This window comes from Tiliqua scincoides, chromosome 4, assembly GCF_035046505.1.
Source record: "Tiliqua scincoides isolate rTilSci1 chromosome 4, rTilSci1.hap2, whole genome shotgun sequence".
Classification (NCBI taxonomy): Eukaryota; Metazoa; Chordata; class Lepidosauria; order Squamata; family Scincidae; genus Tiliqua; species Tiliqua scincoides.
In genome coordinates, this window is record NC_089824.1 from 25,621,489 (window position 1) to 25,641,359 (window position 19,871).

General features: G+C 42.5%; 1 protein-coding gene across 4 annotated transcripts in view; it reads right to left on the reverse strand.

Moving 5' to 3' along the window:
• The window catches only part of VPS13B (vacuolar protein sorting 13 homolog B), a 494,765-nt gene that overhangs the window by 79,752 nt on the left and 395,142 nt on the right, over window positions 1-19,871 (reverse strand). For all 4 annotated transcript variants that reach the window (XM_066626564.1, XM_066626562.1, XM_066626565.1 and 1 more), the window contains exons 37-40: window positions 19,178-19,380; window positions 15,996-16,203; window positions 15,508-15,692; window positions 3,917-4,113 (exon numbers count right to left, since the gene is read on the reverse strand). In XM_066626564.1, coding sequence (XP_066482661.1) covers window positions 3,917-4,113; window positions 15,508-15,692; window positions 15,996-16,203; window positions 19,178-19,380 — 793 coding nt within the window. The remainder of the gene's footprint in view (window positions 1-3,916; window positions 4,114-15,507; window positions 15,693-15,995; window positions 16,204-19,177; window positions 19,381-19,871) is intronic.

The window sequence follows — 19,871 nt, forward strand, 5'->3', positions numbered from 1 at the left end:
GGATAGGAAGTCAGATAGGAAGGCAGGAATTTGAGGAGAGGCAGGATGTCATCAGAACAATGAGGGAGGTGCATGAGGTAAGCCTGTAGAAGACCAGAGTTGCAGTAAACAAAGCAAGAGATTACCAGAATATAAACTTGTGTTTTTGCCAAGGGATCAGAGTGTACATCTGCAATGTTGAAGTGCCAGTTGGCCCATCTACGCAGCCACCTGATACAGGCTGCACAGAATCACAGAGTTGGAAGGGACATAAAAGGTAATCTAGTTCAACCTCCTGCCTGTAGCATGAAGCATCAGCAGCAGATTGTGAGGGGTCAAACGGGACAAGTGGATTCGGGGTGACTTTTGGGGAGACCACTACTACCTCCCTCCAATCTGCTCCCAGGTCCTTCTACTGTCCTCTCTAGACAAACGTCTAATCCAAAACTGGGTTTAACTGGGTGTCAGGGTTTAATGTTTGACTTCAAAGTAAAAAATAGAGGTTACTTTCTCACTCAAGAGCAGTGCATACTATATATGATTGGAGTGTCAAGAAAGAGCACAACTGAAACACCACCAGTGTGTACAAGACAGAGCATGACCCCAACGCAGAAGAGCAGTGCCATGCATTCATATAAGACCAGTAGGTAGCAGACAGAAGTAGGGTCAATTTGATAAATGTGCTCTGAGACATGACATCCCAGCAACCTAAAATATCTCTAAGGGCTCAAAATTGAGCATGACGTTGGAAGGGAAGAGAAGGCACTGAACTTTGAGGGTGCAGAGCCAAATGACCAAGTAAAAGGATAACCAAGTAACTGAGTAAAAGGATATCAGCTTGCCTTTAGCAGCTTCTCCCTTCCCAAAACTTCTCATGAACAGCAGCAACTGCTGACAACAAACAGCAAGTCTTTAACTTCTGTGTAATTGCATATTGGAACTATTTTGCATTGGGTAGAATAAGATAAGAGATGATGGATCTTTGGTCTGATCCAGCAAGGCAATTCTTATTTTCTAATGTTACACATTAGACATTCGCAGAGCGAAAGAACATTCTATTAAAGTAAAACTGGCAATTAGACCTCAGAAACTCCTCTAATTTAAGTATATTGATGAGTAACAGAAAACAGACTTTTCATGAAAAGGAAGATAAAGAGGACAACATAAGAGCAACTAGGAAATTTTCAAAAAGTATCAGCTGAAGAGTCAACACACATTTTATAATACTCTGCAAAACACAGAAAGACAAAGGATAGCTGCAGTGGCTTCTGAATTTCTAGATGGAATAAGAATCTCTTTGTTGATGCAGTGAAGCTGATAAACAGATCATAGAACTTGAAGGTAGAAATGCACGGAGTTAATAAAACTACACACCCAACTCCTCCTTCACATAACTCCTCACTTTAACTATAACTTGGGTGACCCTGTAACCAGGTGTGCCCCAAACAGTCCCGGTTTCCACCTGTCTTTCTAATGTTCCATCCAGTTTAGTATTTGTCCTGGAGCTGGGCAAGGACAGCTGGGACCAGAAATAACAGGCTGGAGGTACAGCATTGCTTCAGCCTGGCCAGAGGAGACAGGAGAACAGGACACAAAGACCAACAGTCCACATAGCCCAGCGAGCTTTTGTGAGAAGCCCAGAAAGGGCCAAAGACAGGGGAGAAAGTGATTAGTGGCATGGAGAGTGGGCCTCCTTCAAAAGGAGCCTTTCTAGCCTCAGGGGAGGAAAGAGCATCAGTAATACTCGTATTTTCCAGTTGTAAGACCCACAAAGTTGGACAGCAATGGAGGCAGAACAAGGTGGAGAACGAAGTGGAAGGAGGCATGTCAGAGGGAGGGAGGAGGAGCAGAGACTGTCCAGGTTAGGGCAATCAATTATATGGTGACCCTAAGCATCTCCTTATTCCCAGGTCCTCCTAACCATGCAGTCTCATCCTCTCCCCAGATTCACTCTCAGACTGAGGTTAGTAGCCCAAGACACACACCCCACACACCTGTCCCCTTGCCTCCATTTCACTCAGTCCTAGGCAGAAGCCAGTCTCATCCCACTGGTTGTATCAATTGGCCTTCTTGCTAGTTAGATCACTTTAACTCTCTTACAGTACAAATATAAGCATTGTTGCTAAGGAAAAGAAAAATAATATTGCCCCACTGAAATTCCTATATCACATTTACCCAATGTTATCACTTAGGCTGCAATTCTATAACACTTTCCTGACAGTAAATTGCATTGAACACAATGGGACTTGCTTCTGAGTGAACCTGTGTAGGTTTGTGCTGTTAATTTCTGAAGTACCCTCTAAGTAATATTTTATTATTCAATAATATTATTCTTTTATCAATCAAAACAAAAGATGTCAGGGGGGGAGTTTACATGGAACACCAAATACTTTTCATATTGTATTATGCCCCTCAAAAAGATAACTTTATCAGGGTTGTCACTGATAAAACCTTTTCAAAGAACACTTTCCAATGAAATATTTAGTACACTGATAAGTCTCAAATGACTAATAACAAAAATTTTGACTGCATTTTTAAAGCCTTGATAAAAAAAATTGACAGAATTCCACAAGCTTTATGCTCAATTCCCACAGAGTTCACATTTCTGTGGTACTAAGCTGACCACAAAGGTAATTTTGTGATGGTCCCACATTCAGAGGAATTAACCTTGTCTAAAACACTTAACTTCTCAATGATGAAAATGCATTCCTTCACAATTAACGTCAAGTACCCATTTCAACCTGATATGATTTATGGAAACCAGATGTTTAATTTTTTTTATTGATTTGTTATCCATTTCTTATTTGCAAACTCTCTCTGAATTATAAGACTTCTGGGGCATGAATGTGTGTAAAACTTAACACATACTATCTCTGCCTAACCCAGTGATTTTCAACCTTTTTCATCTCACGGCACACTGGCAAGGCACTAAAATGGTCAAGTTACACCATCAGCTTTTTGACAATTGACAAGGCACGCTGTGCTATCTATGGGGGCTCACACCCCCAATGGTCCTATTGATAAATGACCCTCTCCCAAATTCCTGCGGCACACCTGGAGACCATTCACGGCACACCAGTGTGCCATGGCACAGTGGTTGAAAATGGCTGGTCTAACCGAAAGTGCAGAATTTCTCTTGATTCATCAAATGGTTTGCTGTATTTTTTGTGAAGCAGGTACATATCGTACGCTGGGGCTACAATGCCCTCAAAAAAATCACTAGCTGCATGTACATTTAAGTAAAATCATTTAGAGAAGTGTGGTAGAGCCAGTGTGGTAGAATCAAGAGCCAGTGTGGTAGAGCAGGGGTCTCCAAACTTTTTGGCCAGAGGGCTGCATCAAATATCTGGCATGGTGTGGAGGGCTGGCAAAAAAATGTAAATATAAAATTTAAATAAATTAGAGATGGAAGATGAATGAATAAATGAATGAATGGGCTCATTCATTCCACCTCTCTGGCCCTCAGAACACCCTCCAGACACAATGAGAGCACAGTTCTGGTCATGTTCAGTTGAGTGGGCCAGAGGCTTTTAGGGGACAAGAGGTTGGCCGCGTGCCAGAAAGAGGCTTGCTGCGAGCCGTATCTGGCCCCCGGGCCGGGGTTTGGAGACCCCTGTGGTAGAGTGTCTGACATGGACTAGGAATTCCTGGTTTCAAATGCCCACTCAGCTACGAAGATTACTGGACAACCTTTGGCTCTCTCTCAGCCTTATCTATGCTGCAGGACTTTTGTGATGCTCAAAGGGGGGGGGGAAGAGTGAAGAATTATGTAGCCACTCTGAGGTCCTTGGAGAAAGAGTGATATAACACATATATGACGTTGCCTTGGGCCATCTAGCTCAGTATCACATTGATTTGCTGAGCTTTTGGTAACCCTCTCTCTGTGACCAAAATTCCAGAATATCAGCCTTCATGAAACAATAGCAATTTTGATTACCTCTGGTCATCCCCTGCATTCTGGTTGCTGTTCAGGACAATCCTCCAGAGATCTGAGGCTACAAGCTCTTTCTGGTCAGTCATGAGGTTGATGCTAGGAAGCGGTAGCTCACAGACTTTGCTTTCCGATAGGCTGAATTCTCTGAATGCAACAAATGACTTCTGGAGCTCATCCCAGTATTCCAAGCTGCAGGGAATCTGCAACATTAGCAAACAAATCTTAGTGGCATGGCATTTCTAGACAAATACAAACACATGTGTGCATGGCACAATTTATAACTGTTATACCACTGCATTTTTTTAAAATGGCAGTTTTTTTTAACTTGCTGCTCTCTTTTCAATCAAGTTCTTAACTTATTTCTTTCAAAAGTTAAGCTAACAATAATAAAGAGTTTTCTATTGACTCCAGCGGAGTCAGAATGCGCCTCTGATTAATATTAGAAATGCGTACAACCACCCTTAATGACTATTCAAAAACAAAATGCAATGTAATCAAAAACTTCACTGAACATGATTATACCATTGCATCAACAACACATTTTCTGAAGGCTTTGATTATGTGACTGAACTGTTCTATATAATCTTCATGCGTGCAAATAAATATTGCAGACAAAATAAGTATTTCCCAGTGTACATCTGTTAGAGATCAGTAACTGTTACAGTTAGTGGCTAATTAATCTACTTGGACCCATTTCAAGCAGGGTGTGACCTGATCCTGGACAGGATATCCCACCTCCCCTAAGTCACAAGGGAAATCAACCATCAAAAATTTGTTCTTATCTAGATTCCATGTCAGCTTGTTAACCTTCAACCAACCCACTGCTGCTCTGGGTTCAGAATTGTCACTGCTGATCTGACCCTGAATCAGTCAATAATGAAAAAGGAGTTCATTGTGCTATCAGCATTAAGCTCCAAAATTTGCAATCTCTCCCAATGATTATATAGTGGTTTTACATAAAACAAGTGACAAAACAATCCCAATAAATCCATGAACCGAGCATATTCTTTTTGGAGTACCATGCAAGGGAGTACTGGAACCACTGGAACTCAGTGTCCCAAATTTCCACCATGACCTACAGGCAACACAGAAGAAAGGGACAGCAAATATGACACTGAAACAGGATAACACAAGGTATTAAGGCCCTGATTCAATTATGAACATGGAAGAGGAGTGATAGCTCACTGGTAGGTCATCTACTTTGCATACAAAAGGTTCCAGGTTCAATGGCTTGGAATTATCAGGTCAGGCTTGGAAAGATCTGTCTGAAACCCTAGATTGCTGCTGCCCATAAGTACAGATGGGATGGCCCAGCCATCAGGCCGATGTCTTCTTTGATTGGCTGGCTGGATAAGGCAGCAAACTTGTGAGTGTCCCACAACTGGCTCCCAACTATTATGTCCCCTAGCCTGCCACTTGTCCCACCTTCTTCTCCCACTCTGCACACAAGAAAACGAGGATGTCTTACCTCATCTTCCAGCAGTACAGTCTGCTATTGAGCCTCTTCTCCTGTTTATAAAAAGGTGCCTTTTTGCCTTCCTGTATTTCCTCCTCTGCTGCTTCTTGTAAAATGGCTAGCTAGGGAAGAACAGGATCTTCCCAAACTGGTCCTTCAGAAGAAGCCAGAGAAGGAGCACAACAATGATGAGGTGATCACTGATGTTGTGTGTTTGTGCTGCCTGGTGCAGGCACAGAGGGGGTGGAGCCTCAAAATCTGGGGTGGGTGGCAGATCAGCTGCCATTTTGGAAAGCTGATCAACCTGGGCTGCTCTGGGCAATACAATGGCCTGATTCAGTATAAGACAATCACATATGTTGTAAGCATTAGGACAGCAGTCCCACTATACACAAGCAACAGTGTGTTCTTGTGTTCTCAACAAGGCTTGATTCTGTGTTCCCTCCTCCTTCTGGTCTCTTCTTCCTGCTTATATATACCCCTAACTGGATTGGGGTGCAAAGAGATTAACTTTTAAGGCCAAGGCAGTATCAGGAACACCATCTAAGGGCACAAACCTAACTCTGGGCATGGGAAGGTCACAAATGTGCCATAAAGCACATTTGTGCCTCCTCGAGGGGAAGCCAGGCCGGCACTCTGAGAAGCACAGGCCTGAGAAGGATGATAGACACTTCCGCGCCGGCTTCCCCTCCGGTGCTTGCTTTGGCCCTGCAGGGCCGACCCAAGCAAAAAAGGTAGGCGTGGGGGGCAGGGAGGAGGGAGTGAGGGAGGCGTTCCTGGGTGGGGGAAGGGAGGGCGATGGGCGGCCCTGGGGCAGGCGGGCGGGGAGCAGGAAGCAGGGCTGGGATCCGGCAGTTATGCTGGATCCCAACCCCCGTTCCCGGGGAGAACGGAGTGGCTTCGAGCTGCTTCGCTCTCCTTGGACTTGTGCCACCTCTGAAGGTGGCGCAAGTCTGAGGAGACCCAAAGGTGCCAGCAGCCCTTACTCAGGGTAAGGGGAAAATTTCCCCCTTGCCTCTGGTTAAGCAGCTGCTGGCCACAATCCTGCACTGGATACAGCGCAAGCCTTCTGGTTTGCCTGTTCCAGCGCAAGTTAGGATTGCGCCCTTAATATCTTAAAACTATTTTGTTTTACACATCAGGGGAATCAGTCAAATAATTACCTGGTAGGTTGAGTTCACCATTTGAAGATGATTAAAAAAAATTTCTACATATCAGCAGGAGAAAGCCGTTTTCTTTGTACTTACTCTTTTTTCTTTGAATGTGTGCTATATATAAAAGTCCTCTTAAGTCAGCAAATGCACAGGATATACTGAAAATTTAATGTGTGTTGTAAAATAAGTATGCCATGTTTATCCTTTAGAGACCCCCTTAAGCAATGGCAGTTAGATGTTGGGAGTCACCAAAATATCATACTTGGGAGTATAAAATATTAAGAGAGAAATTTATAGCTGAACACACAATGGCCTAGAAAGGGGGAAAACATCCCACTGAGGTACATGGGGCTGACAGCAGAGTGAGCCTGGGTGCTAGACAGCCCACTGATTTAAGTTGTATGTTCCTATGTTCATCAATATATTCTTGAGGGTGAATAGGGTCTATTGCCAATGCCCCATCTTCAGACATTAAAAGGAAGATGAGCACTTTTGTGCAGTAGCAGTTGCCAAAAATAATAGCTTGAAACTTGGATATCAAGTATATCCCACAAAATGACTCATGGGGCGGGGGAAGTGAGGATATGTTGTGCTAGAAAGCATCCCATAACGAAAATAAAATTGTATTCCTTTGTCTTGAAAACTATGATTAATACTTTACCTAAGTTTCAAATAATCCTTACCTCCAGGAATATTTTTCCTACCACTGTTGCCATAAAAGCAAGGAAAAAGTGCTGGCACAGTGCTGTAAAAATCATGATAAGCATTTCGCCAGTTTTTGGGCGCTGGGATCCCCCACGTGCTGAAGTCACACAAGCCTTAGGTTCAAGCTGAGCAATATCAGTCTTGGGGAGGGCAATGATAAAGATAGCTTGGGCTCCCATAATCAACTGTTGCTTTAAAGCTACAAATAGCAGCAAGCAGCAAGCTCCCTGCACTGGAATCTAAATAAGCTGGATAGCCCACAGGTACAGCAGTGGTCCGATCAATGCTACCAACTCTTGCCTGTATACCTGAATTCCAGTCCCTCTCCTGATTTGCTGGTATCATCAGCAGATCAGCTGATGAGATGTTCTGGCTCAGGTACATTCCATAACCTTATGACTCACTGGCTTATCCCAGGCAGATTCCTGTACCACTGATCAATATCGAATTACAATTTATGGTGCAAAGAAAACAATTTATGGTGCAAAGATTTGGTCCCTCCCTTCAACATCCCATCACAGATGGACACATGATTATTGTTCTACTACGCAAATACAATTGACATGTGGCCAAATTCATTTTACTGTTTGGTAAACTGATGGCCAGGTCATCCAGACAGTCTGAATGGTTGTCTTACAGATCAAAACTTCACCACTACCAATTAGCTTTTCCCAAAACAATATAAATATTGAAGGTTTTGCAGGTTGATCATGTGCCTACATGAAGAAACAGGTGCATGGACAGACATTGGAGTGTATGGAGACTGAGCTCACATGTGCCTAGGTGCAAAGAATGGAACAGAGAGCCAGTCTTCAGCAACAGAGTTTTGAATAGAGGGAGCTGGCCACAGACATCCTGTATCAAAATGAACATCACACTTTGCTTCCTACACTGACAATGATTCATGTAACCACTTCAGTGCTGCTTCACTCATGAAGGAATTCACTCTGCTTCACTCTGAAAGGAATTCTGAATCCTACTACAGAGAAGCTGAGATGAAACAAAGCCCTGAGACCGCTTTCCTCTAACTGAGTTATAGCTGAGTTCTCCAAAGAGAAAGGAACAGGGCAGCAGGGGGACTGCAAACTGGCAGAAAGAGGAGATGACAATGGCAACGGCGGTAGGGCACTTTGAAATCTCTTTGCTGCCCAGTTCCTCTCTTTTCAGAGGCTCAGGCTCCAAAGAGAACGGAACAGAGAAGCGGGGAGATCACAAACTGAGAGAGAGAGAGAGAGAGAGAGAGAGAGAGAGGTGACAATGGCAGAGAAGCACTTTGAAGTCTTCCTACTGCCCTGTTGCTTTCTCTTTGGACTCTGCTGTGGCTTGGCAGAAGCTGAGAGTCAGCTGGGAAGCTGCCACTAGTTTCTGCCGGGCCACAGTCGACCTCTGAACACAGCACTATGCTCGAAGGTCTGCAGTGACTGGCTGGAAACAATGGCGGCTGTTTCTTTGTGCGCCCCATACTGGCCAAGAATGCATGCTCAAAGGGGGTTCATGAAGAATTGAAGATGAACAGACATACTAAGCAGGGGCCAGCATAATCTTGGCCAGCATCATCCCCTCATATAACACTTTGGGGTGGTACCCAGGGCAGCCTACCCCTGCGTCCCTTGCTAGCTACGCCACTCCTCACCTTTTCACTTGTGCAAATGAGGTTTCTTCTACTTGTTTAAGACCAGCTAAGGGTACAACCCTAGACTTAGTGTCGGAAAACTGTCACTATGATATCCATCTCAGATAGCAATTTGGGATACAATTTAAGAAAAAATATTAGAATTAGCTATCAATTTGAAATAAATTTTTACAAATAACTAGGTACAGGGTTACAGTCTTAAAATCTAGTTTGTTTTTCTCCAATTTCAGTATTGAAAAAAAGTCAAAATAAAATTAAGAAAAATCTCCGTATTTGACTTCCATGTCATTAGATTTTATATTTGTTTAGAAGCAGGATTCTGCAGCTTGCACATTGTATACCAATTCTACTAACACTTGAACTTTTCAAGTGCTTTTCAACCTCTTCATAAATGACCTGGAGACAGGGTTGAGCAGTGAAGTGGCTAAGTTTGCAGACGACACCAAACTTTTCCGAGTGGTAAAGACCAGAAGTGATTGTGAGGAGCTCCAGAAGGATCTCTCCAGACTGGCAGAATGGGCAGCAAAATGGCAGATGCGCTTCAATGTCAGTAAGTGTAAAGTCATGCACATTGGGGCAAAAAATCAAAACTTTAGATATAGGCTGATGGGTTCTGAGCTGTCTGTGACAGATCAGGAGAGAGATCTTGGGGTGGTGGTGGACAGGTCGATGAAAGTGTCGACCCAATGTGCGGCGGCAGTGAAGAAGGCCAATTCTATGCTTGGGATCATTAGGAAGGGTATTGAGAACAAAACGGCTAGTATTATAATGCCGTTGTACAAATCGATGGTAAGGCCACACCTGGAGTATTGTGTCCGGTTCTGGTCGCCGCATCTCAAAAAAGACATAGTGGAAATGGAAAAGGTGCAAAAGAGAGCAACTAAGATGATTACGGGACTAGGGCACCTTCCTTATGAGGGAAGGCTACGGCGTTTGGGCCTCTTCAGCCTAGAAAAGAGACGCTTGAGGGGGGACATGATTGAGACATACAAAATTATGCAGGGAATGGACAGAGTGGATAGGGAGATGCTCTTTACACTCTCACATAATACCAGAACCAGGGGACATCCACTAAAATTGAGTGTTGGGCGGGTTAGGCAGACAAAAGAAAATATTTCTTTACTCAGCGCGTGGTCGGTCTGTGGAACTCCTTGCCACAGGATGTGGTGCTGGCGTCTAGCCTAGACGCCTTTAAAAGGGGATTGGACAAGTTTCTGGAGGAAAAATCCATTATGGGGTACAAGCCATGATGTGTATGCACAACCTCCTGATTTTAGGAATGGGTTAAGTCAGAATGCCAGATGTAGGGGAGGGCACCAGGATGAGGTCTCTTGTTATCTGGTGTGCTCCCCGGGGCATTTGGTGGGCCGCTGTGAGATACAGGAAGCTGGACTAGATGGGCCTATGGCCTGATCCAGTGGGGCAGTTCTTATGTTCTTATGAACATATTATATTCCATAAAACAAAAACATAGAATTTGTATTATATAGCAGAAATGACAGAGAAGTCATGTTTGCCTGAAAAGAATAAGTTTTCTTTTTGCAGATCTCCCTGCCTTTTAGATGACTTTAAAAAGAGGCTTCTATACATCTTCAACTAATAGAAGCCATAAAACCCCTTTTGTAATATTGGAACCAGTTGAGAAACCACAAGTATTCAAATGCAGGAAATCATGATTTTATAACATTTTAATGTGATCTACTCTTGGGAAGCCAAGTTAACCAAACGCTATTTCAATTCAGGAAATCTTCCACTGTACAGTTGTAATACATTGTGGTATGGGGTACAGCTGCACGTTTTTCACCTGTAATGCCCCACTGGTATTGTGGCTTGCTGCGTTGCATCAAGATTGCCTTCCTGTCCGGAAAGCCCTCTAAGTACAAACAAGACTCTAAGCTGAGGTTTTATTTTCCCTTGGTATCAGAATATGGTAATTCAAGAGCCCTGAGAAATACTTTTTAACCTTTAGGAAGAAATATGAAGCATTCCTTTATTTTTAGAAAAGCATGTGGCCAGCTTATCTTATCAATTCATCAAGCTACTAGGCTTAGAGCAAATGCAGGTGTGCTGAGTGGAGCTGTGGATTGTAATGTGCCACAGAAGATGATTTTATTCTCTTTAAAAAGGCATCACACACACAAACATAAAACAGGCAGAGGCAACTAGAGGAACACTGAATGAGACACATGCCTGTAAAAGTGTGAGTGTAAATAAGACAATATGTCAAAAAGAATCAAACAGATTTCATATGAAGAATGCTCCTCTTGTCTAAATGGGCTATTTCAGAATGCCAGGTCTCTTGTTATCTGGTGTGCTCCCTGGGGCATTTGGTGGGCCACTGTGAGATATAGGAAATTGAACTAGATGGGCCTATGGCCTGATCCAGTGGGGCTGTTCTTATGCTCTTATGTTCTTATATCTTAATACTGTTAATAGTAATTAATAATGTCTTTAATTACATGTGTATCTCTGGAGGTCACTCAGAAGTCCCACAACAAAGAAAGAAAAGCACTGTACAAATATTCTTAATATTTGCTATTTGACTTTGTAGTCTATTGATATATAGCTACTGGGATATATGTCACATATTATTCTATTCTATAACTATTCTATAACTGTTCATGCTGGTACATGCATATGCAAATTTGTACAATTTTGCAGAACAAGTGCATGAGTAGAGCCCTGTTTATACTGTTTCCCTCTTTACCCTAGTTAACAAATCAGGACTCAGCCTCAACGATGCATGCAGCTTCCACTGACGCCCCTTCCCTGGCAAGGTGCTGACTGAACCATCCCCCGATCCCAGCTGCCTACACCCCAAATTCTATCACCTGTCTCCCCTGCCAGCATGAGAAGCACCCCAGCACATATATTGCATGGGTGCACATACACACGCACACAGCACACACCCCAAAACTGTTGCACACACACTCATGCCCCAGCATGCCCCATCAATGACAGCCCTATCCTCTTCTTGCTCTTTATAGAGTAACATGCTGTGAATTGTGCATTGTTCCAATCAATGGCAAGGCCACACCTGAAGTATTGTGTCCAGTTCTGGCTGCCACATCTCAAAAAAGGATATAGTGGAAATGGAAAAGGTGCAGAAGAGAGCCACCAAAATGATTACTGGGCTAGGGCACCTTCTTACGAGGAAAGGCTACTGCATTTGGGGCTCTTTGGTCTAGTAAAAAGGCATGTGAGGGAGGACATGATTGAGACATACAAAATTATGCAGGGGATGGATAGAGTTGATAGAGAGATGCTCCTTTCCTTCTCACACAACACCAGAACTGTGAGACATCCACTAAAATGAGTGTTGGGAGAGTTAAGACAGAAAAAAGAAAATATTTCTTTACTCAGCGTGTGGTTGGTCTGTGAAACTCCTTGCCACAGTATGTGGTGATGATATCTGGCCTAGATGCCTTTAATTTCTGGAACAAATTTCTGGAAGAAAAGTCCGTCACGGGTTACAAGCCATGATGGGTATGTGCAACCTTCTGATTTTAGAAGTAGGCTAACTCAGAAATCCAGATGCAAGGGAGGGCACTAGGATGCAGGTCTCTTGTTATCTGATGTGCTCCCTGGGGCATTTGGTGGGCCGCTGTGAGATACAGGAAGCTGGACTAGATGGGCCAATGGCCTGAACTGGTGGAGCTCTTATTATGTTAGTGTTCAGCAGAGAAAATGTTAGGAGTGGAGGGTGCTTCTGCCACTAGTGACATTAGAAAAAACAGTGGTGCAGCTGGACACTGAAGGAAATAAGCCACTAATGTCAAGCTCCCACCCATACTTTTATGATAAAAAAGTATAGGTAAAAGTTTTATCTATGCCAGTCTCTTGATATTTGAACAACTGATGTTGGATATCTACAATAGGCAAAATTTTAAATCTAAAAGACATTACTGTGAATAGTATAAAGAAGCCGTCTTCATTTTATTTAGCAATTAAAGTGACTCAGAAACAGATCATATTTTTAAAAGTATCTGTTCAATAAAATTAAAAGTATTGCAGTATATCTGCAGACTTTTAAAATAGGCAAGCATTACTCCTTGTTGTTGATAAGTATGGCAGAACTTTTATGGCTTCCTTTGCTAATGCTATGAACTTAAATCACTACCTTGTCATACACAAATTATTTGGATTTCCAAAGTACTTGCTTCTGAAATGTGAGAAATGAGTCAAACATCAGTAAAATTTGTGGTTTTCCAAAAAGCCCTTTTCCCAGACTCTCAAATGCCAGCTCAACATTGTAGTCTCAATAGGGAATGCAAAACAAAAAGGAAATGGAGTCAGCCAAAAATGAGGTACTCTCTGTTAAAAGGAAAAATGAATGCCTTTGACGTTGATCTTAATTAGTTTCCTGTTGACTGTCATGTCAAAACTAGCCGTAACTTATAACTTGCAGTAAATCTCCAGTCAATTGCTCTAAAGCCCACACTTCCTTTAGCCACTGTTTCAAGCAGCCACAAAGTGTTAAAAATGGACCTATTTATAGATTAACATAGTGCTGAAAATATCAAGCCCACAAATTTTTAGCCTAGGAATGTTTTATTTAAAGCACATGGACAACTAATATCAGCTGTCAATTCATCTGAGCTTACAAATTTCTGTTATCTTAATAAATGTATACAATTTTTTTACATTTACACAGTTCACCCCTACTTCACTTCCTTCCCTTTCCTTGATAAGCTATCCAGTAGTTAAATTTATATTGTACCCTCTTTGAGACAGAGGCTAGACTTCCTTCACTTCATAAAGTATGAAGTACATTGATGGTGCTATACAAAAAATAAATAAATGAACAATTAATAGGCATTTGTTTCTGGTGAATAAGATAGGATTACAGATTAATTCTTACTGAACATGAAGACTGAAAGTGGGCTGGAATATCTGCAGGAAGCTATTCTGAAGTGCAGAGTGGCCCACAGAGGAGTCCTCATTCCCCTGCACCCTCTGGAGTGCAGCCGTAGCCCCAGATAAGTAGGAAAAAGCCTTTGTTTTCACCTCGTGGAGGTCCCATCACTGCCATCACCTCATCCTCACATCAACTTACCAAGGTTCCCAGCTCTCCTGGAGAGTTTGCGAACCTCTGATCTAGTCTCTTGTTCCTCCTCTGTTCCTCCTTTCCTTTCTGCCTCTCTTTCTTCCTCCTCTATCCCCTATCATTCTGTGTTTTTCTCTCATCTTCCATGCTGGTCAACCCAGAGTCCCCTTTAAGGACTGGTCCAAGCCCCAACCCTAAGCCAGATGCTGCCCGTCTATCCCCTCACTTGGCCAAAAATAAACTGTGGCTAGTGTGATCAGCCATCATGCCCTTGATCTGCCTGTGAGTGGAACCACTGGGTCTAATCCCCAGCTGGATGGCAGGATTGCGCAGACCTCCTTTCAGTAGATCCACATCCCCTCCCTTGCTGCTTTGCTGGTCCTCCCAGAGGCTCACACTTTGCTTAGACGAGTGGTTCTCAAACTTTATAGCACTAGGACCCACTTTTTCAAATGACAATCTGTTGGGACCCATCAGAAGTGATGTCATTAACCTGGAAGTGGTGTCATGGGCAGAAGTGACATCATCAAGCATGAAATTTTTAGAAACCCCACCCAACAAAATCACATAGTAAATTAAGTATATTTAAAAAATTATTTAAAATAAAGAACTCTCCCAACCCTCCCAAGCAGTTAATGATCTATTTCAAAAAAATTCCTCAAACATTCCAACGGTTGCAATCCTATCCATACTTGCCAGGGAGTAAGCTCCATGACTATCATTGAAAAGCATATACACAGTGCCTGTTAAAAATACAGATCTGTAACTTTTCGTCAAATGCAGCCACAGACCATAGTAGTGTCAAGTCTAACATATTAAAAATAAAATACACATTTAAATGAATGGGGCACACCTGAAATTGGCTTGCAACCCATCCAGAGGGTCCTGATCCACATCTGAGAAACACTGGCCTAGATTAAACCTCTGTGTGATTTTCCACATATGAAAAATGAGACAGATTTTCCTTTGCCATAAAAGGGTATAGAGCTTTGAATCAGCATCAACATTAAGTGATTCTTGCTCTTTCCTTTCTTTCCCTCTCATATTGTCACAGGAGGAGAGGAGGTGGCAAGAAGAAGAGTGACTACCCAATGGCTGCCTGGACAGACACTTCCTCCTTCTTTCTCAATGGCCAATGGTCTAGCTTGCTGTTCAGGAGGCAGCTCATACATAAAGTTAAGAACATCCAGAGTCAAAGGGCAACTCTAGATTTTCTTAACTGCCATGAATTGAACTGCAGCCAATAATGAAGTGGCTTGTCCTTAGCAGGTACCCTGGCACATAAACAGACAGACTCAATGCTGGCAACACTTCACCACCTCCCAAAGCAGTTACTGGATTAATTCATCCCTTCACCCAATCATGATTCCTTTATGTTGGATATCATGATATTGGCACTGGCCCAGTGTTTGTGTTATGATTTATCTAAAGGTTTATTCACACCAGAAGCTAAAATTAAAAGAAATCCAAAATCAACAGCTTCACTCATTAAAAATGTCATTTTCTTGTCCTTATAAATCACAGATGTGTTCATTTTTATTTGACTTTTCACTGGCATTTTTAAAAGATACTTTTCAAGTTAACAAAACTGTTACCAACCTGAAGTACATCTCCCAAGTCTGCAGTGCTAATATCTGGATCTTCAGTGGTGTTGAAAGGAACTGGATTGATTCTCACGAGAGTGAGCACTCTGGGCTCTGGGTACCTCCATAACATCATTCCAGGATTATCCTCCGTTTCATTGTAAAACACAACTTCATAGGCATTAGGTAGTTTCTGGGCTTCTATCAAATTAGAGAAGAAAAAGCTGTAATTGCTTATATAATTTCTAAAAGGGAGCATGCTGGTTTATGTGACCAAAGCAGTTAAAAACAAATCCCTTACGATCAAAAGGAGGGGGGGGGGAACTAATTTTACCAAGTTTTAAAAGGTCACAGTAAAATGGAAAGAAATTAAAAAGGTATTTTTTCTAACAGATGCTTGTTTAATTACTCCCCCCCTATTGCTAAGAAGAAGCAATAATGGGCTACCGCTGAACTTATTTTTGTCACTCAAGTGGATTTTAATAATTTTAATATTCTTTCTACCTATATCTTGTATGTACTGGAACACGCCTGTTCTCAGATCATCCGAAGTATGCTCCGTTTTAGAACTCTTGTTTCTGTCTGGAGGAACCTGTGGTTGATGCATTTGATCTGAGCTCTGCCCCTCCATCCTGTTTTGTTGCATAAGGTAACCTTGCAGATGTTCATGCAGGAGCAATAAGCAGTTCAAATGCTCTTGTCCCCAAAACACCTTATAAAAAAAGAACAGCAAATTTAGCATCTTGAAAAAAAAAATATTTAGGCATTTTATGTCTAGCCATCATGAAGCCAAATGAACTGCCAGCAAGTTTATTCTAGGAATTCTCCAGAGTTATCCGATAAACAGGCTCACACATCTTGAAGGGTTTAGAAGTTGACCCTGGTCCTGAGATACTTAAGGCAGAAGCTATTTATAGCAATAAACTTCCTGTAGGATCTCTCATGACAGCTCATGGTGATCTTCCTTTAAATCAAGAAAAATTATCTCCCTCAACAGCAACAAACAGAAACACCAGCTATCTTGACTTTAACAAAGGTTGAACAAAAAGAGAGAAAGAAGAATGGCATGGGATTTTAGCAACCTCTAAATTCTCCCCAGAGTTGAGAAACAAAACAGGCAGGGACCAAAGCATTGTCAATAAGCGACATGGAATGCAGATACAGAGAGGGTACAAGCATGCTCTGCATTGGTACTGGTCAGGAGGTGGTAAGCATGGGCAACCAGGCATTTTACTATTTGCACAAATAACAAAATGGGTTGACATGACATGACAAGAGCAGCGCTTCTGCTGCCTCAGGAAAAGCTACATTGCTTCATTCTTCTTGAACCAACAATTCATTGGTTTCTGCTACTGTAGTTCTTGTTGAAGGGTAATAAAAATATGATCCTTGCCAGACCATTTGCTCAAAAGTGATTTTTGCAAGATCACTAGATGCTGAAATATTCTCCACCAATAATCTTTGGTTAACAAAATTTCAGAGAATCATTGAGTTAGCCTATGGGATTGCATGTCCTTTCCTCCAACCATTTCCATTGATTGTTAGATATTTGGAAGAGAACGTGTTTCTTCCTTGGAAAAGCAAACTCCAGGGATTTTCTTTTTTCCACCATATCATGCAACCATAAGAAATGCACATATCAATCCCAGTTTTCACTTGGTGACACATAGGAGCACCCCATTCTCTCTCTAGTGTCCACTGACTACTAGCAACTGATCAAATTATGTCCTCAGGTTCCTCCTCCCATTATAGGCAACTTAAAAAGCTATAAAGTCAGTTGCATATAGGCCCTCCTTGACTTACGTAACAGTTCAGTTCCAGGCACCCTAATGCACTGCTGTAGCTAGAGGGGGGATGGGGCACAAAACTAGAAGTTTTGCAGGGATCCTTCCCGCAGCGTGCAAGCGTCCCCTCCCCCTCCCATTGGGAGCCATTTTGGCAGGGGGGGGGACGGAGGTGAATGGCTCTCAGGGGAGGGGCTGCTTGCCTGGGGGGAGGCTCCCTGTAAAACTTAGTGCGCCGCCCTCTCTCTAGCTAGGCCAGTGCCCTTATGTAGTCAGTTTTTATGTATTCTGAGTCACTCACACTTGCCCCTCTGTAAACAAAGCTGGGATCACCCCCATCATGTTCCATGTTTCTTCTTTTGTTTCAAGAGTCAGCAGGGAGGAAGGGATGAGATCACTGTGTTCTGGAATGCAGCAATCTTGCTCTTTCCTCTGCGAGGGCTCTTTAAACGAACAAGGAAATGTGGAGCATACTGGGAGTGACCCCAGCTTTGTTTACAAAGGAGAGTGTGCAGGTGGCTCCTCTTATCATCAAAACAGTTACTGAGGCTCACAGTCTAAAACTGAGATGTTGTTCTCAGTCTGAATGGAGGACTTTGTAGCTTTTCTGTGGCTACAATCAATGCACTGAGAATGCAAACAGACAGACCAATGTTCATATAAGATCAAAATTATGCATGTTGAGGATTACGTAAATCAGGTATACGCTGTTCAGTGTTTGAACATGCTAGCGATCATGTAAACTCCTCAATGTAAGAGTATAAAGTGATTCCTTGTGAATGTTTACAATACTGTTAAAAGGCTGCTAAAATTCTGTTAAAATTCACTGTTAAAATACTGTTAAAATTCACGTACCAGAGCTGCCAGGTAGGACTGTGTTTTGTGGTGTAATGGTTAGACAGAGAATTAGTGTAAGCTTGGGGAGACTTGGTTTAACTTACCTCACAGGGTTGTTGTGAGGATAAAATAGGGAGGGTTGAATAAAATCATATATAGTGCTCTGAATTTGTTGGAGGATGAAGGCGATATAAATCTAATCACAATATAATGCAACTATATGCACAGCATAATCAGTCTAGAATTTGCTGATCAAATTAAGAACACACACAAAACTGAATTAGGATCATTTAAGATTCGGTTCTGATTCTGGCTGCTTTGATGGGCTCGCATCTTTGCATTGGCCAGCCATTGAGTTCCTCTGCAGCTCTTTCAGTGTCTTCTGAATTGTCACCTACAAGAAACCAGAGCAGTATCCCATCTATCCAGGGCTGAGACATCTATGCCTCAAGTGGCAAAATGACAAGTCCTAGCAGCTGCCACCCTGTGCTTCTGTTTACCTCTGCCATCCCTGCTCTTCCTCTTGCACTCACTGAGTTGAATTTGGGGGGGGGGGAGAGAAACCACAGCAGAAGTGAAGGAAAGGAGATTGGTGGGCAGGAGTATCTCCTTGGAGATGTTCTAGCCCATTATTTTCCTCTCCTCCACATCTCCTCCTCTGCCCCATTCTCCTCTTCAAATACCAAGGAAGAAGAAGAAAAGGAAGACAGAGAAAAAGCAGGACTCATTGTAGGTTGCCACCAAGCCATGGAGGAAAAGGGGGAGGATTGTGGGAGCAGCAAGTGAGGGATTGGGGCAGCATTTGGTGCTCTGCCTCACATGCCTAAAAAGTCATCTCTTCATGTATCCCTATTATGTGACCTGCTTTCGGGACCAAGATTGACTGAAAAGTGGGATACAGATGTTAACACCTAAAATTCTTTTCCACATTTCAAATAAAAAATACATAGTTCAAAAATTAAATCAGACCTGGTGCCTTCTTTCATCTGCTCAATTTTATATTGCCAAGAAAAGAAAAACTGAATTATTCAGCATCATTTCAGTCATATATAACCATGTACAGACCTGCATCAGTCCACCTCTCACATCAACATGGACTTTTGGAACTGAGAGCTCTGGGCCAGGATTACCACTGTGCTTACACCACTTTGCTTCTACAGTAACAGAACAGCAGAAAGGTCCAACCAGAGTTCTGGCTTTTTCCTGGAGACTTGTCTTAATTAGGAAGTCATTGATGTCAAGCATTAATGATGAGCCATTAATTATACCTAATGTACAAATAAAAAAAAAATCATTATATTTTGTTGTTTATGTATAAGCACTCTTCTAAATATGTTTGTAGAATTTTCCTTCACTGAAATAAAGTTCATTTTGAAAGTTTTTAGTTTGCTGGGCTGATTCCTCAACTCTTATCAGCCACAGCTCAAGAAGATACCATGGTAGTAGTTTCTAAACTTTTCAGGGCTGCGACCCACTTTGCCCTCTGCAGTGGGTTGCAATGCAGTGCACTTGGTAGTGCTGGAATGCCTTATTGGGAGGCCACGGAGGCCTCCTCCATGTCATTCCAGGCCCACCATCCACTCTGTTGGCCTCTATAAGCCTCAAAACAACCTGCAGAAGTGACTGGAAGAAACAGCCAGTCAATCAGAAGTTGCGTCTGCAAACCGGAATTTGCTTCCAGTCATTTCTGTGGACCATTCAGGCCCACGGAGTCCAACAGAGTGGGCTGCAGGCCCAGCACAACCCCAAAGGCATTTCT